Source organism: Streptopelia decaocto, assembly GCF_964273445.1.
Source record: "Streptopelia decaocto genome assembly, chromosome: 22".
NCBI lineage: Eukaryota > Metazoa > Chordata > Aves > Columbiformes > Columbidae > Streptopelia > Streptopelia decaocto.
The window spans coordinates 5275643-5293485 of NC_138677.1; the positions used below are offsets into that span (position 1 = coordinate 5275643).

Sequence of the window (17843 nt, forward strand, 5' to 3'; positions counted from 1 at the left end):
GGGTCACCGAGAGGCAGAGCTAGGCTTACAACCCTTATTTTCTAATTCTTGTCCGAAGTTTTAGCTGTTGGATCAGACAGAGCTGCTGTTCCCCTTGCGGTACCGCTACTGGAAACGTGCAAACATCACAGCTGCCTTGGTCGCGCGTCCTTTGAGTGGAATCACTCAGTGCCAGTCTGGAGGTTCATACCATCATGAAGGGGCATTCATGGAGGGAAAGGCTCAATAGAGAGCAAATATTGCTATGTAATCTTTTTCTAGTCCTTCTTTTTTTTTCATCTTTTTCCATCTTTCTTTGTGCTGTGCATTTGGCTATTAATACGGATCACCGCAAGGCATAAACTGCCCACTCTGGGAAGTGTGTCTAAGAAGAACTCAGCAAAACCCTATTAAGATCCTGTCCCTTTGTGTATCTTCTGTTTTTATGGTCAGCCACATCCGAAATTAGAGGGTTAGTCATTATATTACATGTCCGTTCTCTTTTCCAGCCCCCGAGGCATACTCTGACCACACCGGGGGCTGTAGGGAGGGTAAGGTCAAGCCATGGATTGTTCTGCTGGCACTAAATGCAGCGTGATGCTGTTTATCTTGTTATTTTTCCTTATATTCCATCTGCACGTTCTTGTCCTGTCCTTTGTGCCAACAGTATGCTCTGAGCTGCTCCTGCCTTCAAATCCATTCAAAAGTTTCTACTTTTCAGTCTGGTCAGGCCCTTTGGTCTCCTCACTTTGAGGTCATGAAGCTTCTTGTGATGCTACAAACCAGGGGCAGCTGAGATCCTGAGACTTAAGTTTCTCCAGATGCATCTTACAGTGGCTCAGGTAGGAGGGGAGAAATCCCCTGGTGAGGGGAGGAAACGCAGCACTCGCCCGTTTTGGGGTTGGTGCCCCTGTGGGAGGTGACCCCAGGCAGGGCAGCTCTGCTGATGGAGGAAGATCACTGGCCATGCAAGAAGTTGTCCCCCAAGATCTGACACCTCCACCCCCAGAAAAGGAGTTTGGGTTCTTTTTCCATGTAAAAGAAGGTGTGGGGAGAGGAAACCGTAGCCCACTCTCAGCTATTCTGATTTCTGCAGCCTGCCACCACCCTTCCTCATCACCCACGTGCATTATTTTTAGGGTTTGTTTGCCTCAACTCCAGCTCATTCTTTCTTGGGGTGACAAGGACTTCCCTCCCGCAGCTACCCAGGTGGCACATCAGAAACCACAGCCGTGCCTGGAGAAGCTTCCCCTTCACCATCACATTAATCAGCTCATTCAGCAGCAAGTGGTGGGAAGCAGCGCCTGGGACAGCACGAGAAGGGCGAGGACAAACCAGCGTCTGCTCTGAGGTGGATGGGAGCAACCACGTTTAGTGAGGCCTCATTCTAGTTTACCTCCCCCTAATTCCTCCTGCTTAGTCCAGATCCATTTGGCACTGAGGGGTCTTAAACTGTAATTTAAAAATACACATGTGATTACATAAAAAGCCAGCAGGAAAAGAGAAATGATTAACATTGATACTTTGGAGCAATGAGGAGTCCACGGCTCCTGAGTGATTGAGGGGTTTCCCACAATGACATGGAGAAGGGGGTTGCAGGAACCACCTGGAGTCCACTTGGTTATGACCAGGTGGCACATCTCTCCTGCTTTTATGTAGTTTATTGCAGACCTGTGGTCCCTTTCTGTACCAAGGGCTAGGCTTTATTAATTGACTTTTAATTGACTGAGATTGCTCCCAGCCTCCCAGTGAACTGTAAAAGGAAACTTCTTTCTCTGTCTTGCTGGTGAGAGGTACTAAAATGGGTTAAATCATCTTAGGAATGCACCTTTTTTGCTGAAATAGAAGCTGTGTGATATGGCTGGGATATTTATGGCCTCAGGTGTGACCTTGGATGGTTGCTTGGTAGGCTGAGTTTTACTGGAGTTTGTTTTCCTACCATTTGGGAACTTTCCTGTTTAAAAGCTGAGTTCGCAGTCACCCCTGAGAAGTGTGGGGAATTGTTAAAAGCCAGGCAGCTGTCTACAAAACCCAAGTTCTGTTTGGTGTGTTGCGCACTCTGGTTCAGAGCTCCTGTTTCAGCAGGCTCTTGTGCAAACAGGCTCCTCGGACTCGGGGCAGTTGAGACTTCTGACCTAGTTGTGGTAAGCGAGACCTGGTGTTTATTTAAGGAGCCTTAGGTTTAGACTGTTATTATCTCAAGTTGTGTTGTGGTGCTGTGGTCTCATTGCTGCTTGAACCTCTGTGCTGGATGCTGAAACTGGCCTAATACTTTCTCTCGAGGGAGAAACCATGAGTCTTGCATTGTTTAGCAACAGCAGAAATGGTCCTAGTTTGACACCTGACCATTCAGCTTCTGTCTTCTGGTTTTCTTTGAGGTTCCTTTTTCTTTTATTCCATGGTTGCAATTGGGTTGCAGCTGGATTAATAGTTAAATGCTACTACTTAATCTGTCGATCCCCTATTTACTGTATAATTCATCAACAGGTCAAGCAAACCAACTTTTCTTCTATGTAGTTTATTTTACATGGTATTTTTCCTGCAGGGCAGTACTGATGTGAAGCTACGTTGATCAATAAACAGTTCTTGACAGGACCGGAAGGATGCGATGTGAACTACTAGATATATACAAGATACAGACATTGGAAAAACAAAGGTATTTTTTAAATTGTTATAATTTATTTTCCACAAATAGCAAAATACAGTCAGTTTTCAGACTTCAGTGGGGAACCTCATGTTAGGCCAATGTTGACATCATTCAGCTAAGTAAGTGACAGATTTGTTCAGTCCATTAATTAAAAACAACCCCGTGCACTCTGCAATCACTGCTGTCGTGTTGAGGAGGCACCAGATGCAGCTGTCCCAGGTGATGCTTTTAGTATCTGATTTGTGTAGAAGCAGCTGCATGTTTTCCTATTTAGAATACATCTAGTCCACAAAGACCTGGAGACTTCTCGGTTTGTAGAAGGGCAATTGCTTTTATCAAACAGGAGATGAGTCCAATTGATGTTTTGGTGAAGCAATTTTCCTTGCTAGAATAAGTTAGGTGAATGTATTTTGCATAAAAAGGTTTAGTTAAAGCAGTGTATTTTCAGGGTACATTCATGTATGTATTTAACTTTTCCTGTGTAAAGCAGCTTTACATATATGAATATACATAAAGAACATACTGTTACTGATGGAGAAAACTAAAAAGGCTCTGTGGGATGGGTATTCCTTGCTCTGGCAATGTCTTGTTAGCTGAGTGTCTTGTCTAAGTAAAGACAAACCAAGAACAAATGATTATTCAGTGTCAGTCGTAACCCCCAGTTTTGCATGACGGAGAAGCAGCACTTCTGTACATGTTACATGGGTATTATAAAAGAAAATGTGTTAAATGGTTGGATGGGATTGTACTTCAGCATAGACGGGTAATGCAGAGCAGAATGTGCTTTCTTCCTGAATCCCAGCTCTTGGCAAAATCCTGTACCCCAGAGCCAAATGGTTTATGAAGAATTTAATTATAATGGCAGCCAGTTACATAACTGGCAACATTGTTTCAAAACCAGCTAATTGAATTCTTTCCTTTTAAGGTTGATTTTAATTCTCCTGTCTCTAAAGCAATGGTTTTTGACCTTTGATCCAGAGAGTTCCCTGTATCACTCCTAATGGATCCGTGGGTGGTATTGGAAAAAGGCGTAAATGTCTTTTTAGTAGGTGTGTTTTGCTCTGCGTGGCTCTGTACGACCACTGGAACATGCCGTATGGTTGCCACAGAACTGCTCAGTTAGCCCACTCCTGCCCAGCATCAAGAGCAGTTTGTGGCCGAAAGCTTTCGCCTCTGACGCAGAGCTGTGCTGGGAGATTAGAGCGTGCGCATCGCCAGTAACAGATGCACAAACAATTGCAGCAGCTCCTCCCCAGCTGACATTCAGGTGTCCCACGACAGCAGTTCCCAGGGTATTCATCTGTCGGGAGGAATCTTCGCTCTTGTAGTAAATGCACCAACTGGCATTACATTCTGGGCTTCTTTTCAAGGTCTTATTTTACATGACAATAATCTGATGTTCAGCTGCCGTGTTCCTTTCAAGTACATGACCCTGGCAGTAATCTTCAACATGCGACTGTCCTTTGCGTTTAAATCAAACTGCGGTGAATGGCATCTTTATTAGCACTGACAGTATGAATGCAAAACACGTTTTCAGTAGCTTATGAGTGAAATACATATCTGACTCGAAAGCCAGCTGCTAAAGTCCTTCTAGAAAGAGACGTTGATTGGGAAGGGAGAAGAAAACCCACATTCTTGTTTATCTCTTGAGGTCAGCAAGCAATAGCAGAGAAGGCCCCCACGCGTATGTGAAAACCAGCAGACTGTGTCCACAGCAGCTGATAAAGCCAGGTACAAGGAAGCTTCAGATAGTGACAGACTGAAGTGGCTGGACCGCGGGCACAACTATATCCTGAATTTGAGAGTCTCGAAGACTGAGTCAGTGCAGCCAGGATCATTTTTGTGGGTGTGGAAGAGCAACAGGTGGTCTTGTTAAGGCAAGGATGATGCTCTTGGAAGTTCAGCTCTCAAATAAGCAATTCTGTTGCACAAATGTCTGTTTATTTGTCGCTTTTAGGGAAATGAGTATTTCTCATTTTGACTAGGAAAGTCCTAAAAGGTGAAATGGCACGATAAAGTCTAGACTCACCCACCTCTCTCTCCCTTGCTTTGCTATTAGTCTCAGTTTTATTGAAGTCTCTCCATCCACGGGAGTATTGGCTGGCAGTGCTCATTGTCTGAAACACGGGGAGGCTCCTGGGTTTCCCTCTTGCAGCTGCCTTTCCTACAGTAGTGGCAAGTCTTGCTCTGCCAGTAATTCAGAATAGAGGAAGGGTACGAAACCGCTCCAGCCTTCAGCTTGGTCAGAGCCCGCCTGGAGCTGGGCTCACGGCGAGAAGGTGGTGGTTGTCTCTGTCTCCATGGCCAAGGAAAACCGCTTGCTGTCGCGGCAGGTGGAGAGCTGCCAGAGGCGCTCCTGGCTCAGGCAGCCCAGCTCCTTCAGAAGCTTGAAGAGGTCGTTGCGGAATTTGACGCCGATGAAGGCGTAGAGGAAGGGATTGAGGCAGCATCGGAAGCAGGCCAGAGTGTAGGTCACGTCATCCGCCACGTCGAGCTGCTTGCTCTCCTCACACGAGCTGGTGTGGTTGAAGGCTGAGATGGTCTTGGCCAGCATGACGCTGTTGTAGGGCAGCTGGAAGACCACGAAGACAATTACCACGGCAATGATGACCTTGATGGCTTTATTCTTCTCAAAGTTGCGGGCCTGGAGTAATGTTTTGATGATGATGAGGTAGCAGACAGACATGACCAGCAGGGGAACTAGGAAGCCAAAAACCATTTGGGACACTTTGATGCCAGTGTTGAAGGTCTGCAAGTCATTAGCGATAATGGAACAACGGGGATAGGTGTCCAGGTTATTTACGCCGCTGTGAACCAGCTCAGGGATCGAAAGGATGAAGGCCAGGAGCCAAATGAGGACACACGTGACCTTGCTAATGAATATCATCCGGGGACGGAAGCGGTGGGCGGAGGCCGCCTGAACAATGGCAAAGTACCTGTCGATGCTGATGGAGAGGAGGAGCAGCATCCCGCTGAAGAAACTCATTTTGCAGATGCAGTAGACGGCTTTGCAGGCAAACTCCCCAAAAAGCCAGTGCATGGCTGCACTTGTGGCCCAAAACGGGAGGGTGAGCAGGAAGAGGATGTCTGCCAGAGCCAGGTTCAGCAAATAGATGTCCGTCATGGTCTTGAGCCTCTTGAAGTAGATGTAGGTGAGCATCACCAGCCCGTTGCCCAGCAGCCCCGTGAAGCAGATGAGCGAGTACATGGCCGGGAGGAAGGCGGCGCGGAAGTTACGGACTTCCTCCTTCTCACACAGGGTCTCGAACATGGTGTAGTCGATGGTGGTGTTGTCATAGTCATCGGTAACGTTGTTCCCGGCACAGAACTAGAAGAAGGAAGAAAAGAAGAGCGCGTTGGGACAGGTCCTGTGCCCCTCCGTGTCGGGAGGGGAGCCTGGTGCTGCTCTGTAGAGCAGGCAGGAGTTACCAGCCACACACTGCAGAGAAGTCCCAGGGAGTTCCCAAGCGCTGGCTCGTGCCAGCGTCGTGAACAGGGTTGGCAAGGTCTCGTGGCTGAAAAACTTTCCCCTAAGTGTGTAGAGTTTGGGGTTTTTCTGGAGCTCAAAGTGGGAATTCCACGAGAAATGTTTAGTGCTCAGCCAGAGTGACACCTGCAGACTCTCAGATGTGTGGCTGCTTTCCAGGAGGTTTTGGGACCCACAGACAGCTGTACGCGCACAGTCAGCCGTCAGATAAAATGGGAAAGATAATACATCCTTCAGTGTTCGCTTTTTCTCGGCAGGGGCGACATTTCCTCTTGACTGACTCTACTCATGAGACATTTTTCTACCTGCGGTATTCCCTCCCTTCTCCCATCTGAGATATTTCTGCTGCTCCTGTCCCCTTCTCACAGAGAGCACTGGTGTCCTGGCCCGGCTGCCACCCTGCCCCCCAGGTGAAGGCTTTCATGTGAAGACAAAGCCTCCCTGGGCTGTTTTCGCTGCTTAATTAATAGAGGTGTCAATGAGATCAGGAGGAAAAGCAGCGAGTGAAGCAGGAAACTGTTACCGCGATGGTGTGGACACGTTGCCAATGTCTCATTCAGGCCCGGGCCCCTGATTTAAGTTCTGATTTTCTTGTTTCATCTTCTCACGCTGCTGTAACCTACAGGGCAGAGCGAGCTTGTGGTATCCGTGCCCTGCTTTTTGTGTGACTTATTAGTCTCCAGTACCTTCTCCCCATCGCACAGAGATGAAAGGTTTCCCCTGGATACCTCTGCCTGTTATCACTCAGTATCTTCGCGCGCTCTCCATCTCAGGCAGCCTTGGCGTTCACCACATCCTGCCTGCTATGTGGAGGCAGACTGCCAGAAGTGAAAGGGAAAAGAAACAGGCTGCAAAACTCTCCCTGCTGTGCTGAGGCTCTCGGGGAGCTGGGGGCCGGGGGGTGGTGGAGGCTGCTGCTGTGGTTGTGGGAGCGTGGGGCCCGCGGTTCAGGAGTGGGTCACAGCACAGCTTGGTGATTTGGGTTCTCCTTCCCGCTTCAGATTTGCTCTGAGCAGGAGTAGGTGGAGGAAGATGCTGAACTCTTCCTCCTTGAGCATGTCAGCGCTTCAAGACTGACCTCTGTTAAAGCCCAGCGCTTTGACCAGGTTTTTCCAGAGCCACGAGCCGGCTTTTCACAAGCACACAGTGCAGGATGCTCTCACCTTTCCTGAAAATGCTCATTTTGGTGCTAGAAAGGGACTTGATTCTAACATCCTGGGCCATCTTAAAATTGCTGTGTGTGTCATTGTTTCTCTCCTTGCTTTTGTTCTGTTTGTTTGTTTTCCCTGTGGCTTCTAGCACTGCTCTGCTGTCTCACCGCCCACCTCCCCGCAGGCTGGATCCTCGCTGAGCGCCGTGTCCCACGCGTCTCCGCAGGCCTGTGGGCGGCTGATTTTTGCCTGTCAAAGCTTTTGAGCTCTCTCTTTACCCACAACACAAAGGCAGCTGCATTTCAACAATGTTTTTTTTAACATCTTACCTGAAAAATTAGAGGAAGGCTGAAAACAAGGATGACCTTTAACTGTTTACCTGTAGAAGAAGGAGACAGTGTTAGCAGTTGGGTGGGGGTTTCCACATGATGCTCACTTTGAAAAAGCAGTAGTGTACTTGACCATGGCATTCTCAACCCTGCAGAGCTCCCCACAGCTGGGTAAACTAGAAACCCAATGAAGATGCTAACAGGATAACTCAGGGCACATAACAAGTTACTGGCAGAGCACAGATTGAGTCTTGGTGGTCTGGCCCCTCCAGTTTCATCTGTAAAGGCTGATTGCTAACTCATGCACAGTATAACAATGTTTATTTTATACATTACTTTTTCTCCTACAGTCAGCAGGGTGTAGCGTGCTCAACCCAGGTAAAAACATACAGCTGTGCGGGCAATAAATTTGGCCCAGCTGTTCCCTGACAGCGCCGTGATGGGGCTGCAGAACAGGAAAGCTCTGCTGCCTGCAGGACGCGTGTGACTGAAACTGCCTGAAATTTATTGCTTGTCTCTAAATGTCAGAACAGGTTTCTGCTGCCTTTGGATGTGGAGATACAGGATGCTGACAGCTGGGAGGAAAAATGAAATTCAGAGCCAGATGTGATAGTGGTGAGAGCAATCTCAGACAAACAGTTCTTCCTGCTGTGGTTAGCAGAGGCATAGAGGCCAGTGAAAGCTTTCTCTCTGCTCTATTTAAAGCACATCACCAACATCTACCTCAGGCAGTTGCAACTAAAAGTCGCTCAAGCTGGAAGGTGATCTGGCAATGGTGAGAAAGCCCTCGCCTCCGCTCTGGCACAACCAGCTGTGTACATCCTTGAGGGAGATGAGGCATCAGCTGTTGGGAGCATCACACTGCTCATCCCAGGATGTCTCTGTGGGCACTGCCTTGTTCCCTGTGGCACAGTCCTTCACTTTCCTGCTGATTTTCTGGTCCGGGATCACCGAGTGAGGCTGGGGCAGAGGCATCTCCCGCCTTTGGCTTTCAGCTGCCTGTTTCTTCTAGAAAGCATGGCTTTCTCCCTGTGGATAAACCTGTTTGTTCATAAATTTGTCTGATTCCTTTGCTTCTCTTGTGCTTAGCGCTCTGGTGTACGCAGCTCTGTTCTGTTTCTTTGCAGAGCTACTTCGCACCTTCTCTGCTCTGCCAGTTGCGGTATCACGCTGGGCCAGGATGAAGAACCTCCACTACTTCAGGTAACTCCAACCGTTGCGCCGCTATCCCCGCTTGATCATGTGCAACAGCATCACTAATAACAGAAACAGTTACTTGGGTATCTCTGGTTGGAGGTGCTTGTTTGTATGCGAATGCTGATGTGTGGGTGAGAGATCCTCAGCCACATGTGAAAAAACTCAATGTCTCAGCCCCACAGCCTGTCTGTGAGCTTCCCACTGTCTCTCATAGAAGTTCGTTCCTTGCCTTCCTCCCTTATTTTCATCTTTCATACTTGTGCAGCTGGATAGTCTAATAGTGCAGTTAGTGCAGTTCATAGTCAGGAGCAGGGGACACCAAGGCTGGGTTTGAGGAGTAAGTGGGGAGGCTCAGCTGAATGCTTCTGGCTCTGTTCTATTTTCTGTGTGTCCCATGGCTTTCGCTCTGACCAGTCCCAGACTGCAGGAAGAGGTTTGGTGAGCATCTGGTGTAGCTGTCTCTCCCTTCAAGCTTTTGCATATTACACACAGGAAATACACCAAAAGCCCAAACTGCTTAAACCTACTGGGTGAATTTAAGCAAGTCTAGCCTGTAATTGCCCTCTCTGCCTGGGACACAGGCAGGAGGTCCCTGACCTCTGTGAAAACCCAGCCAGTGGTGTCTTTCCTCTTCCACCTTCGCAACAGCCTGATTTCCTAGGAACTCCTGGAGCTGATGCTTTTGTCTGCCTGTGCCTGTTGGTGGGTAACAATTACCTCTCCTGACCCTCTCAGAGATGTTGCGCAAGGGGCTGATGCCCCAAAAGCAATTAATTCCTAGAATCTCTAGAAAGAGAAGGAGGAGGAGAAGAGTCGCTCTCAGTCCACGGAGGGAAGACACCAACCTAAAGCCGGTTCCATCAGCGCCTTGCTCTCGGCATCACTTGCTGGCAGTTTCAGCATCATGCAAAGGACGTGGTGCCGCCTGGTGCCAGGCTGCTGCACCGGCACCGCCAGCCCCGCCGCGGTACCATCGCCCCTTCAAACCCCAGGACCCCAGCCCCTCTTTAACCCGAGTGTCACGAGTGCACAGCCCTGCTGAGCTGCTCTTCTGGTTTTTAATTGATATACTCTGACGTGTCTAACGAAGTAGAACTGCTAAAGTGACTCAACTAACGATCCTGAAACAGTTCAGCTAAGTATCATTCCTTTGAACATCTTCACACTTTTTTTTCCCCTCTCAGTTGCTGTTTCAGGTGTCTTAAATGTCAAATGATTTTCAATATAGAAAAAGCGTGCACTGTTTCTTCCCTTCTTTCTGTCCCCACACCCCAGCTTACGCATTTGCAAAGGCAGAAGCGGAGCCGCAGTGTGTCCTCCTGGGCCTCCCACACCAGTTTGAGCGAGTCCTCAAACCACACCGTTTTTGGGCAGAGTGGATGAAACTCGCTTCTCCCTGCAGTGCTCGTAGGGGTCCCAGGGAGCAGAAGAAATGAGTTGCAGAGAGGAAATGAGACACGCTCTGGAGTTTAATGGCAAATTTTAGGTACCTTTCTTTACTTTTTATCATCATTTTTCTTCTTTTCCTCTGGCAGTTCTCTGCTGTGGGTATTTTCCTAAAGTTTTGTTCCTCAAAACATGAAGAAAAAAAAACCCTCTCTCAAAAATCCCCACAAACAGTTGAACTAGAAACCTCATTTATAAAAAGACAACAGAAACCCATTACAGCGAATGAGTCAAGACACCTGATAAAGCCCCCGCAGCCCTGGGCTGGCGCTGCGCTGGTTTGCTGCAGTTCTCAACAGCACAAACCAGTTTGCGGGCCCTGGGGAAGGAGAATCGCCCTGTGTGAAGAGGGAAGGGGCTGGGGATGGCAGCAGCTTTGAAAATCTTCCTCCATAGAGCGAGCACGAGGGTTGGGATTCATCCACTGAACTCCCTTGACGCCTGGTTTGGTGTTTAGGTTCCCTCCATAGCGCAGGGAGAGAAATGGGTGTTTTTAAGGCATGGTTAAGTTGTCATGGGGGGGGCATTGAGGTGCAGTTCATTCTGTGCTATGGCAGAAGGGTGAGTGCTTAAGTTTGGACAGATGATCCCATCCTATTCATCTAAATCTTCCTCAGCATCAGCAGCCAATCTTGGGTAAGATAAAAAGCCGTAGTAGCCGTGAATCCCCCCGATGTGCCCAGAATAGTAAGAAAGAGCAAGAAATTTTTGGTAGCAGAAAGTCTACCCAGAGGAGCTGAAACTCAACTGTGCGGGATGGTTAAAACTGGACCAACAAAATCCTGCAGAACAAAGGACAAGGTCAGTTCCTTCCCAGCAGGGCAGCTGCTCCTCTCTGCTGCTGCTGGGGAATGCGCAGAGGAAAAGGCAAGGGCTGGGAATGCTGGCAAAGCCGAGCAAACCTGCTCCGGCCAAACCTTTGTGGTGAGAGAATGTTTTTCTGTTGGCCAGAACCGCAAAAGTTTCAGTCTTTGAGCACCTTAGCACATGTGTAGGCAGCGAGTAACGTGCTGCTTGTATCTTTAAACATGTACCGGTTTCTGGTGCCTCTTGTGATCGGTATAGGAGGCTTTTGGGGAAAGAACCGTATCTTTCTGGGAAAAATTAATCATACTTAAACGAACTAACGACTATTGGCAGTTACCAGCTCTGTGCCCGTTCTCTTTCCCCTTGACTGCTCACAACTGGCAGAGGAAAAGTACCATCATTTCAGGAGTGATCAGAGCCAGTGAAACCAAGTCATACTTTGATTACCTGTGTTCACAGATCTGTTACAGAAGAAAGTTAATTGTTATCTGCCTCCTCCCCTTTTAGGAAATAGTGAATCAAAAGACAAGATAAGCAGAGATAAGCACATTAAAAGATTCATTCTGAAGTCAACGGTCACGTTTCCTACATCACTGCTTTAAAAAAAAAAAGAAGCAATAATAATTTGCATCTTGCTGTGCTGTGAAGTATTTGTTTTGGAATATTCCTCTGAAATACAAGGAAAAGCCCTGATTTGAAAATGTCACAGAGAAAAGGCAGCGATGCCTCCCATTTCATCCTGTTACAAAGCTCAGTTCATTACAGCTGGAACAGGGCTTTACTGCGATGAACTATGACTGTCCCATTGCTCTCAGCATCCTTACTACAGCTCTGACCGTGCCAGGGAGCACGGAGAGGGGGTGGTTGTGTTGTAAACCAAGTTTGGTTAACCTGGTTATAAACCAATTTACTCACCTGAGCTATTCCATTTGCTTCCCTGCACTCCCTCAGTCACACTGGGGTGAGTGTTTGCAAATATTTGACCAATAAAAAATTAAAACAAGTAAAGAAGGAGTAAATCGTACAGTCTCAGCAGAAAGAAGCGCCTGCAGCTGATCTGCCACATCTCCCACCCGCAGAGCCATCCCATCCTACAGCCACCCACCTATTCACCATCCTGCAAAGCACGGGGGGTGGAAGAACAAGAACAAATGGCACAAGAAAGTTTCAACCTTTCAGAAAAAAACCAAACCAAACCTCCTGGCCCAATGCAATGTCATGGACCACAGAGAAGAGGGTTCGCTCACCGGCTCTTCTCCGTGAGCTTTGTGTGGGGTGATCCACAGGAACAGAGACCCCTCCGAGTGCGCCGACTCGGGGCTGTTCAGTGCTCAGCAAGCACAAAACCATAATTTTTGCAGCGGTGAAGATATTAATTAATAGAAACAATTTGCAAAAGGCTGCACAGCCGTAGGCAACAAACTCAGATACGCTTGCTCTTAATTCCTTGATTTGTTCACTGAATTAAAATGTTGCCGAAGAGAGAGCTTTCTTTTTTTTAAATTAAAAAAATAAGGATATAGAAGAAAAGTTACAAATATGTGACAAGAGCTTGTTTGCTTTGGGACAAAATAACCCTTTGAAATTGCCTCCAAACCTATTTTCTATGTGTGATTGTTTCCGATTTTAGTTTTTTGAGCTTGTAAAAGAGATATTTGCTTCTTTTTTGAATAGTAAATATGAGGAAGATGAAAGCATTTTATATCGTTTAAGTACTCTGTTACAAATGTTTCATCCCTGTGTCACAGGGCATGACTTTGGGCATTATTAGAAAGCTGAAGGCAAAGAGCGAGGCTGCAGAACGGGTACTCACCACCATCCATGGTCGCGTTTCAAACCGAGATGAAGTCACAAGGTGAACAGGAGCATCGTACGTTCCCGCGCAGCCTCAGCACGCCGGGGACCCTCTTGGGGACGCTGTCTTTTATACTTCCTGCACCTCAGCGAGAAGCTCATGACACAGCCTGATGTCACTGACATTTCGCAGACCCTCCTCCTCCTCTCGGCAGCGCAGGAGTCGCCGTGTGCCACGCTGCGCTCGGGCGCTTCCTCAGCACACGCGGCTGAGGGCTGCGCACACACACTTCAGTGATACTCGGTAGAATGAAGCGGCTTCTGCTTTTGCACCGACACACAAGAAGTTGTGGTGAAGGAACGGGAGGAAAGTCTCCTTTAGTGTTCTCTCTCCTCTCCACAGCAGATCTGCTTCATCTGCCAGAGCATCCAGCAGAGCGCAGTGCTGCGGGATGGGGGATCCGTGTCCCCTGTCCCTGTCCTTGTCCCTGTCCCCTCCACCAGACCCTCTTAGGAAAAGTGTTCAACCCCCACATGAAAAACCTCAGTGTGCAGGACTCCCAGCGTGGCTTTGCCCGTCTCCCACATGCTCACAGCATCCTCTCTAAATCATCAGCAGCTCAGGCGAGTAGGGGACTCCCCCCTCTTTCTGTTTTTGACTGTTTGTGTGTTACCAGATATCAACATCCACCATCTTCCCCAAAACGTGCAGGATCTGGATCCACCGTCCTTACCCAAAGTCGGGGGCTTGGAGACTCTCAGCATTTTCACCTTTCACACAAGGTGACCTGCACTTTCCTTAGCACCCTCTAACTACACACCCCTGGCTTCTCAGCACGCTCGGTTTGGCTTATCTCAGTAAGCAGGTCCAGCTCACATCTCTGTGACACTGTTTATTGCTCTGTTCTCCTTTGGTTCATCGATGATCCACGCAGGTACGCTGCCTCAGAGCTTTATCTTCTCACCACTTCCGCCAAGAAGCACTAGAGATGAAAGGCTTCTCGCAGGTACAGGCAGAATACACAGAAATGGTGGGTGTGAAGCCTTCGAACAGTCGCGGTGCTGCCCGTGGAGCGGTGGGTGCGCAGAGATCCGCACCATCACCAGGTTTCCTCGGTGCTCGCGCTGTGGAGGATCCATCCCAACAAGAGAAAGGCAGGTGGTTCGCAGTTTGTTTTCTGCACGTACTCCCAAGCTTTAACTTCAGATCTTTGGCCTGTGCCAAGTTGTGTGTTTTCAGAGCCAATTCAAGCAAATTGTTTCCCTTAAAAAAAAGAATGGGAATATTTTAAAATAAACACCTTGCTCTGTCTTTATGACACTCAGGCTTCTTGTACAGTCATGTTTCGTACCTGGGGAGTTCTCAAAACATTTATTAAAGCTTTGCTTAATTCGATTGTGTATATTTGCAGTCTGTTTCATGCCTTACTGATTCTGTCTCTTTGACAGATTCCCTTTAAGACTCGTGCCGTCATTGAGAGAAATCTGATCCTGCATGAGCAAACATCACATTTCTCAACGGTGCCAGGCCTGAGCTCTGCCCGAGAGAGCCGCACCGGGCTGTTTGCTCTCTAGAACACATTTGTTACCCTAAAGATAAATTAACTATTAAAAAATAAAATTAAAAAATCAAGTTACCTGGTGTTTTGAGTCTTACGTGAGAACGTCTGCTCACCTTCACTGCCGGAAGAGTGGAAATCAGTGATTCCAATCCATCGCTTGGGCTGCAGCGCTGGAGCTGGGTGGCGGTTGTTCATCAATATAACTTGTCAAAAGAAAGTTCGGTTCCTAATAAATTCCACAGGAAACGAGCTCAGAAAGAAAGATCTCAGTTCTTGAACTGAAACGTTGTGTTTGCTCAACTGAGTTGAAACATGTAATCGTTAATTGAGCTGACAGTGAATTGCAACTAGTTCAGCAGTGAAACGTCTCATGGGAATTTAGTTCCTGTATCTCACATTCGTGTCCTGGGTGTGAAATTGGGCTTTTTGCAGTCTGTCCTTCCGCCGAGACACACAGACACGCCAAGGTGAAGGAGCCGCTGTCTCCCAGGAGGTGCTGACCGGCCAGCACGTGTGATCTGAGAAAGCAGAACTCGTGAGCACTTTAGCAAGGTGTAATTCATTCTGAGAAAAGCAAAACACAAGATGTTTTTACATCCTGAATTCAAAGCCTCCCTGTGTTTTCCACTGATTTTGCTTTAAGTGAATTGAGATGGGAACAGACTCTGAACTATCGGTTTCCCAGCAGGTGGAGGGTCCGTGCGGCTGCGCCCACGGGTGCACAGGAACCCCCGGCACCGCTTCGGGGATCAGCTCACACGGCACAAGTGGTTTCAGGTAGGAAAAGTGAGGTCCTGCAGCTTCACGCTGAGCACTGAAGGGGGTTTTGCAGACCAGTAAAAGCACCACAGTTCACATCCAGCTATTGTAGGTCCCTGGGAAACCGCTGACCCGTCCTCTTCCCTGCGCCCACAGGACACGGATGGAAACCCCAGCTACGTCTCCTGCTCTCAGCTCTGCTGTTCTGCTCTTTCGTTGATCCAAAGCACCAGGAGGGGTTTCTCCCCTTGGCTGCAGGAAGCCAGTTGCCCAGACAGAAGCACTGGTGAGTTGAACCTTCCTCCACTGCCCACTTCCCAGTAACGTCCCCCCCTGACGTCGAGGACAGACCCTGACGCCTCCCCCGCTGTTTTGCTTTGCCCGGCAATGCCAAACCGAGACACTCGGGATCTCCCACCCCCAGTTTTGCCTCCTGCCCAAACACCCCTCAGCTCTCGAGCTCCTGAGCTGGCATTTGGGAGGGACGCAGGACAAGTTGGTATCTTGAAGTCAGCAGGTTTACTGCGTGGGGGCTTTAACACGCTCGTTTCTCAAGCAAACAAAATAGCAGAAGTGAAATGGCGAGTAAATTCCTGACATTAAGAGCGGTACCAAGCTGGGATTCCTCACTGAGAGCGGTTCTTAGAGTGGTTGTAGGGGATTCCCTGAATAAAAATCTCATGATTGTGATCTCACTGTGAGGTTATTGAAAGATCCTTATCCTCCCAGCAGAGGAAGCAATCAGAGCAGCAGGCAGGCGCTATCAGGGTCGCGCAGTTGCCCACGTTGCCTGTTGGTCAGCCGCAGGAGGGAAGGACGCGCTGCTGGTATCGCTGGGAATGCACCCGCTCCGTCCCGGCGTCACATCTCGGGCGATGGCCTTTCGCTCCGGTTCTTTTTTGAGGGGGGAAAAACAAAAGGCACTTCTAGCAGGTTGGCATTTGCTCTGCGCTAAAGCAGCTTCCTCAACCCGCAGTCCACGAATCGAGCTGTGACGAAGGAAACGTACCCAGAGACCCGAGTGGGGACAGGTCAGGCTGGCAGAAGCGCGGATGCTCTGGTGTCACCGCTGCGGTGCAGGGGACAAGCTGGGTCATCAGCTGCTGACCGCGTGTGCTGCTGTTCCTCTGTCCCCTCCGGCCACAGGTGAGATCTGCTCCACTCTGTCCACACCACCAGCTCCTTTTTAAACAGAATCACAGAATCGACTGGGTTGGAAAAGACCTCAGAGATCATCCAGTCCAGCCCTTGGTCCAACTCCAGTCCATTGACTAGATCATGGCACTAAGTGCCTTGTCCAATCTCAGTTTAAAAACCCCCAGGGCCGGTGAGTCCAGCACCTCCCTGGGCAGCCATTCCAATCCTGACCACTCTCTCTGCAAAGAATTGATTCCTAATATCCAGCCTCAATTTCCCCTGGCAGAGTTGAAGCCCATGGCCCCTTGTCCTATTGCTGATGCCTGGGAGAAGAGCCCAATCCCCCCCTGGCTAGAACTGCCCTTCAGGTAGTTCTAGAGAGTGCTGAGCTCAGCTCTGAGCCTCCTCTTCTCCAGACTAAACAAGCCCAGCTCCCTCAGCCTCTCCCCATAGGTCTCGTGTTCAGGTCCCTTCACCAGTCTTGTTGCTCTTGTATATAGAGGGGCCTGCAATGAACAAACCGACCCCTCCTGCCCTGAACTGACATGGAAGAGCTAGTGGTCACCCCAGAAGAGCAGGTGGGGAAAGGAGAGGAGATAAAAAATACAAAGAGAAGCTCCTGACACGTTAAAGGAACCACAGTTCATATCTAGAGAGGGTTTTGAAAGCTCCTGGCGCTTTGTTCCCGCACAGGCGGGCAGACGGCTGGGAAGTTCCCACAGGACACCACACGTTAGGGAGAAATGAATTGTTCAGGGACATAAAGAAACAGCGTTTTGGCTTCTGAAAGAATTGAGGGTTCCGGCGTCTGCCGACCGCACCGCAAACGTCCTCCTGTGAGCCCTCGTTGTCGTATTCGGAACGTGCAAGGTGTAACACCCATCCCTTGTGGCCTTTGAAACAAGGCTGGGGATAGAAGTGGAATAATCCCATCAGTGGTTTCCCCAGGAGCTCATCCAGTCCTGTCTATGACAAATCTGTTGTTCTTCAACCCTGGGCTTAAGAAATGATATATAGTAATTTTTCACTTGTTTGCCGTTGTTACCGTCACTCTTGCTGGTTTGGCTTCTCCCCCACCCCCCCTAGAATGGGCGCCAGGATTGAAATGGCTTTTTCTTGCCTTTTTAATAGAATTGAGTGAAAAAGGTAAATTGAAACTACATGTTTACAGAAACTATAGACTTCTGTAAGTCACCAGCGAAGCTGTACGTGATAACTTACAACAAAATAAGACACCAGCCCAATAACTGCAAAACCACTTCAAAAAAACCCCTTGAAGACCGGGGCGGGGGGAAAAGAGCATCAAAGTGAAAGAAGGGAACTGAGAACAAAAACAGCGAGACACAGACCCGGCCAGAGCGGATCCCGGCTCAAAGGGCTCTCCATCTCTGCTTGGTTACCATCAAAATCGCACTGGGGAGAGATTTGCAAGAATCACCATCAATAACACCGTGTGTACACAGGGGAGGCTGCGGATCCAGGAGTCAAAGCACTTGATTAAGCGTTAAAAACCTCCAGCAAGTGTCGCAGGTTCCTTAGGGCACAAAG

The 17843-nt window shown here is 48.7% G+C and overlaps 1 protein-coding gene and 1 long non-coding RNA gene across 2 annotated transcripts; one reads left to right on the forward strand and one right to left on the reverse strand.

Moving 5' to 3' along the window:
• Positions 1 to 2523: 2523 nt before the first annotated feature.
• LOC309448884 lies at positions 2524 to 13849 on the forward strand. The gene is made up of 3 exons (XR_014185873.1): positions 2524 to 2635; positions 8721 to 8796; positions 13515 to 13849. It is a non-coding gene; the product is annotated as an uncharacterized lncRNA (long non-coding RNA).
• Positions 2671 to 13298, reverse strand: CCR7 (C-C motif chemokine receptor 7). The gene is made up of 3 exons (XM_082070730.1): positions 12857 to 13298; positions 7594 to 7643; positions 2671 to 5954 (listed from the first exon to the last, which is right to left on the reverse strand). The coding sequence occupies exons 1-3, from the start codon at positions 12864 to 12866 to the stop codon at positions 4893 to 4895; spliced, it is 1122 nt and encodes a 373-aa protein (XP_081926856.1). The 5' UTR covers positions 12867 to 13298; the 3' UTR covers positions 2671 to 4892.
• Positions 13850 to 17843: the final 3994 nt, after the last annotated feature.

What these genes read in the sequence shown, in the direction of transcription:
- CCR7 (XM_082070730.1), bottom strand. An exon ending in GCCTTCCTCTAATTTTTCAG is followed by an intron (nt 5,955 to 7,593) that starts GTAAGATGTTAA and finishes TCCTTCTTCTAG; the next exon opens with TTCTGTGCCGGGAACAACGT.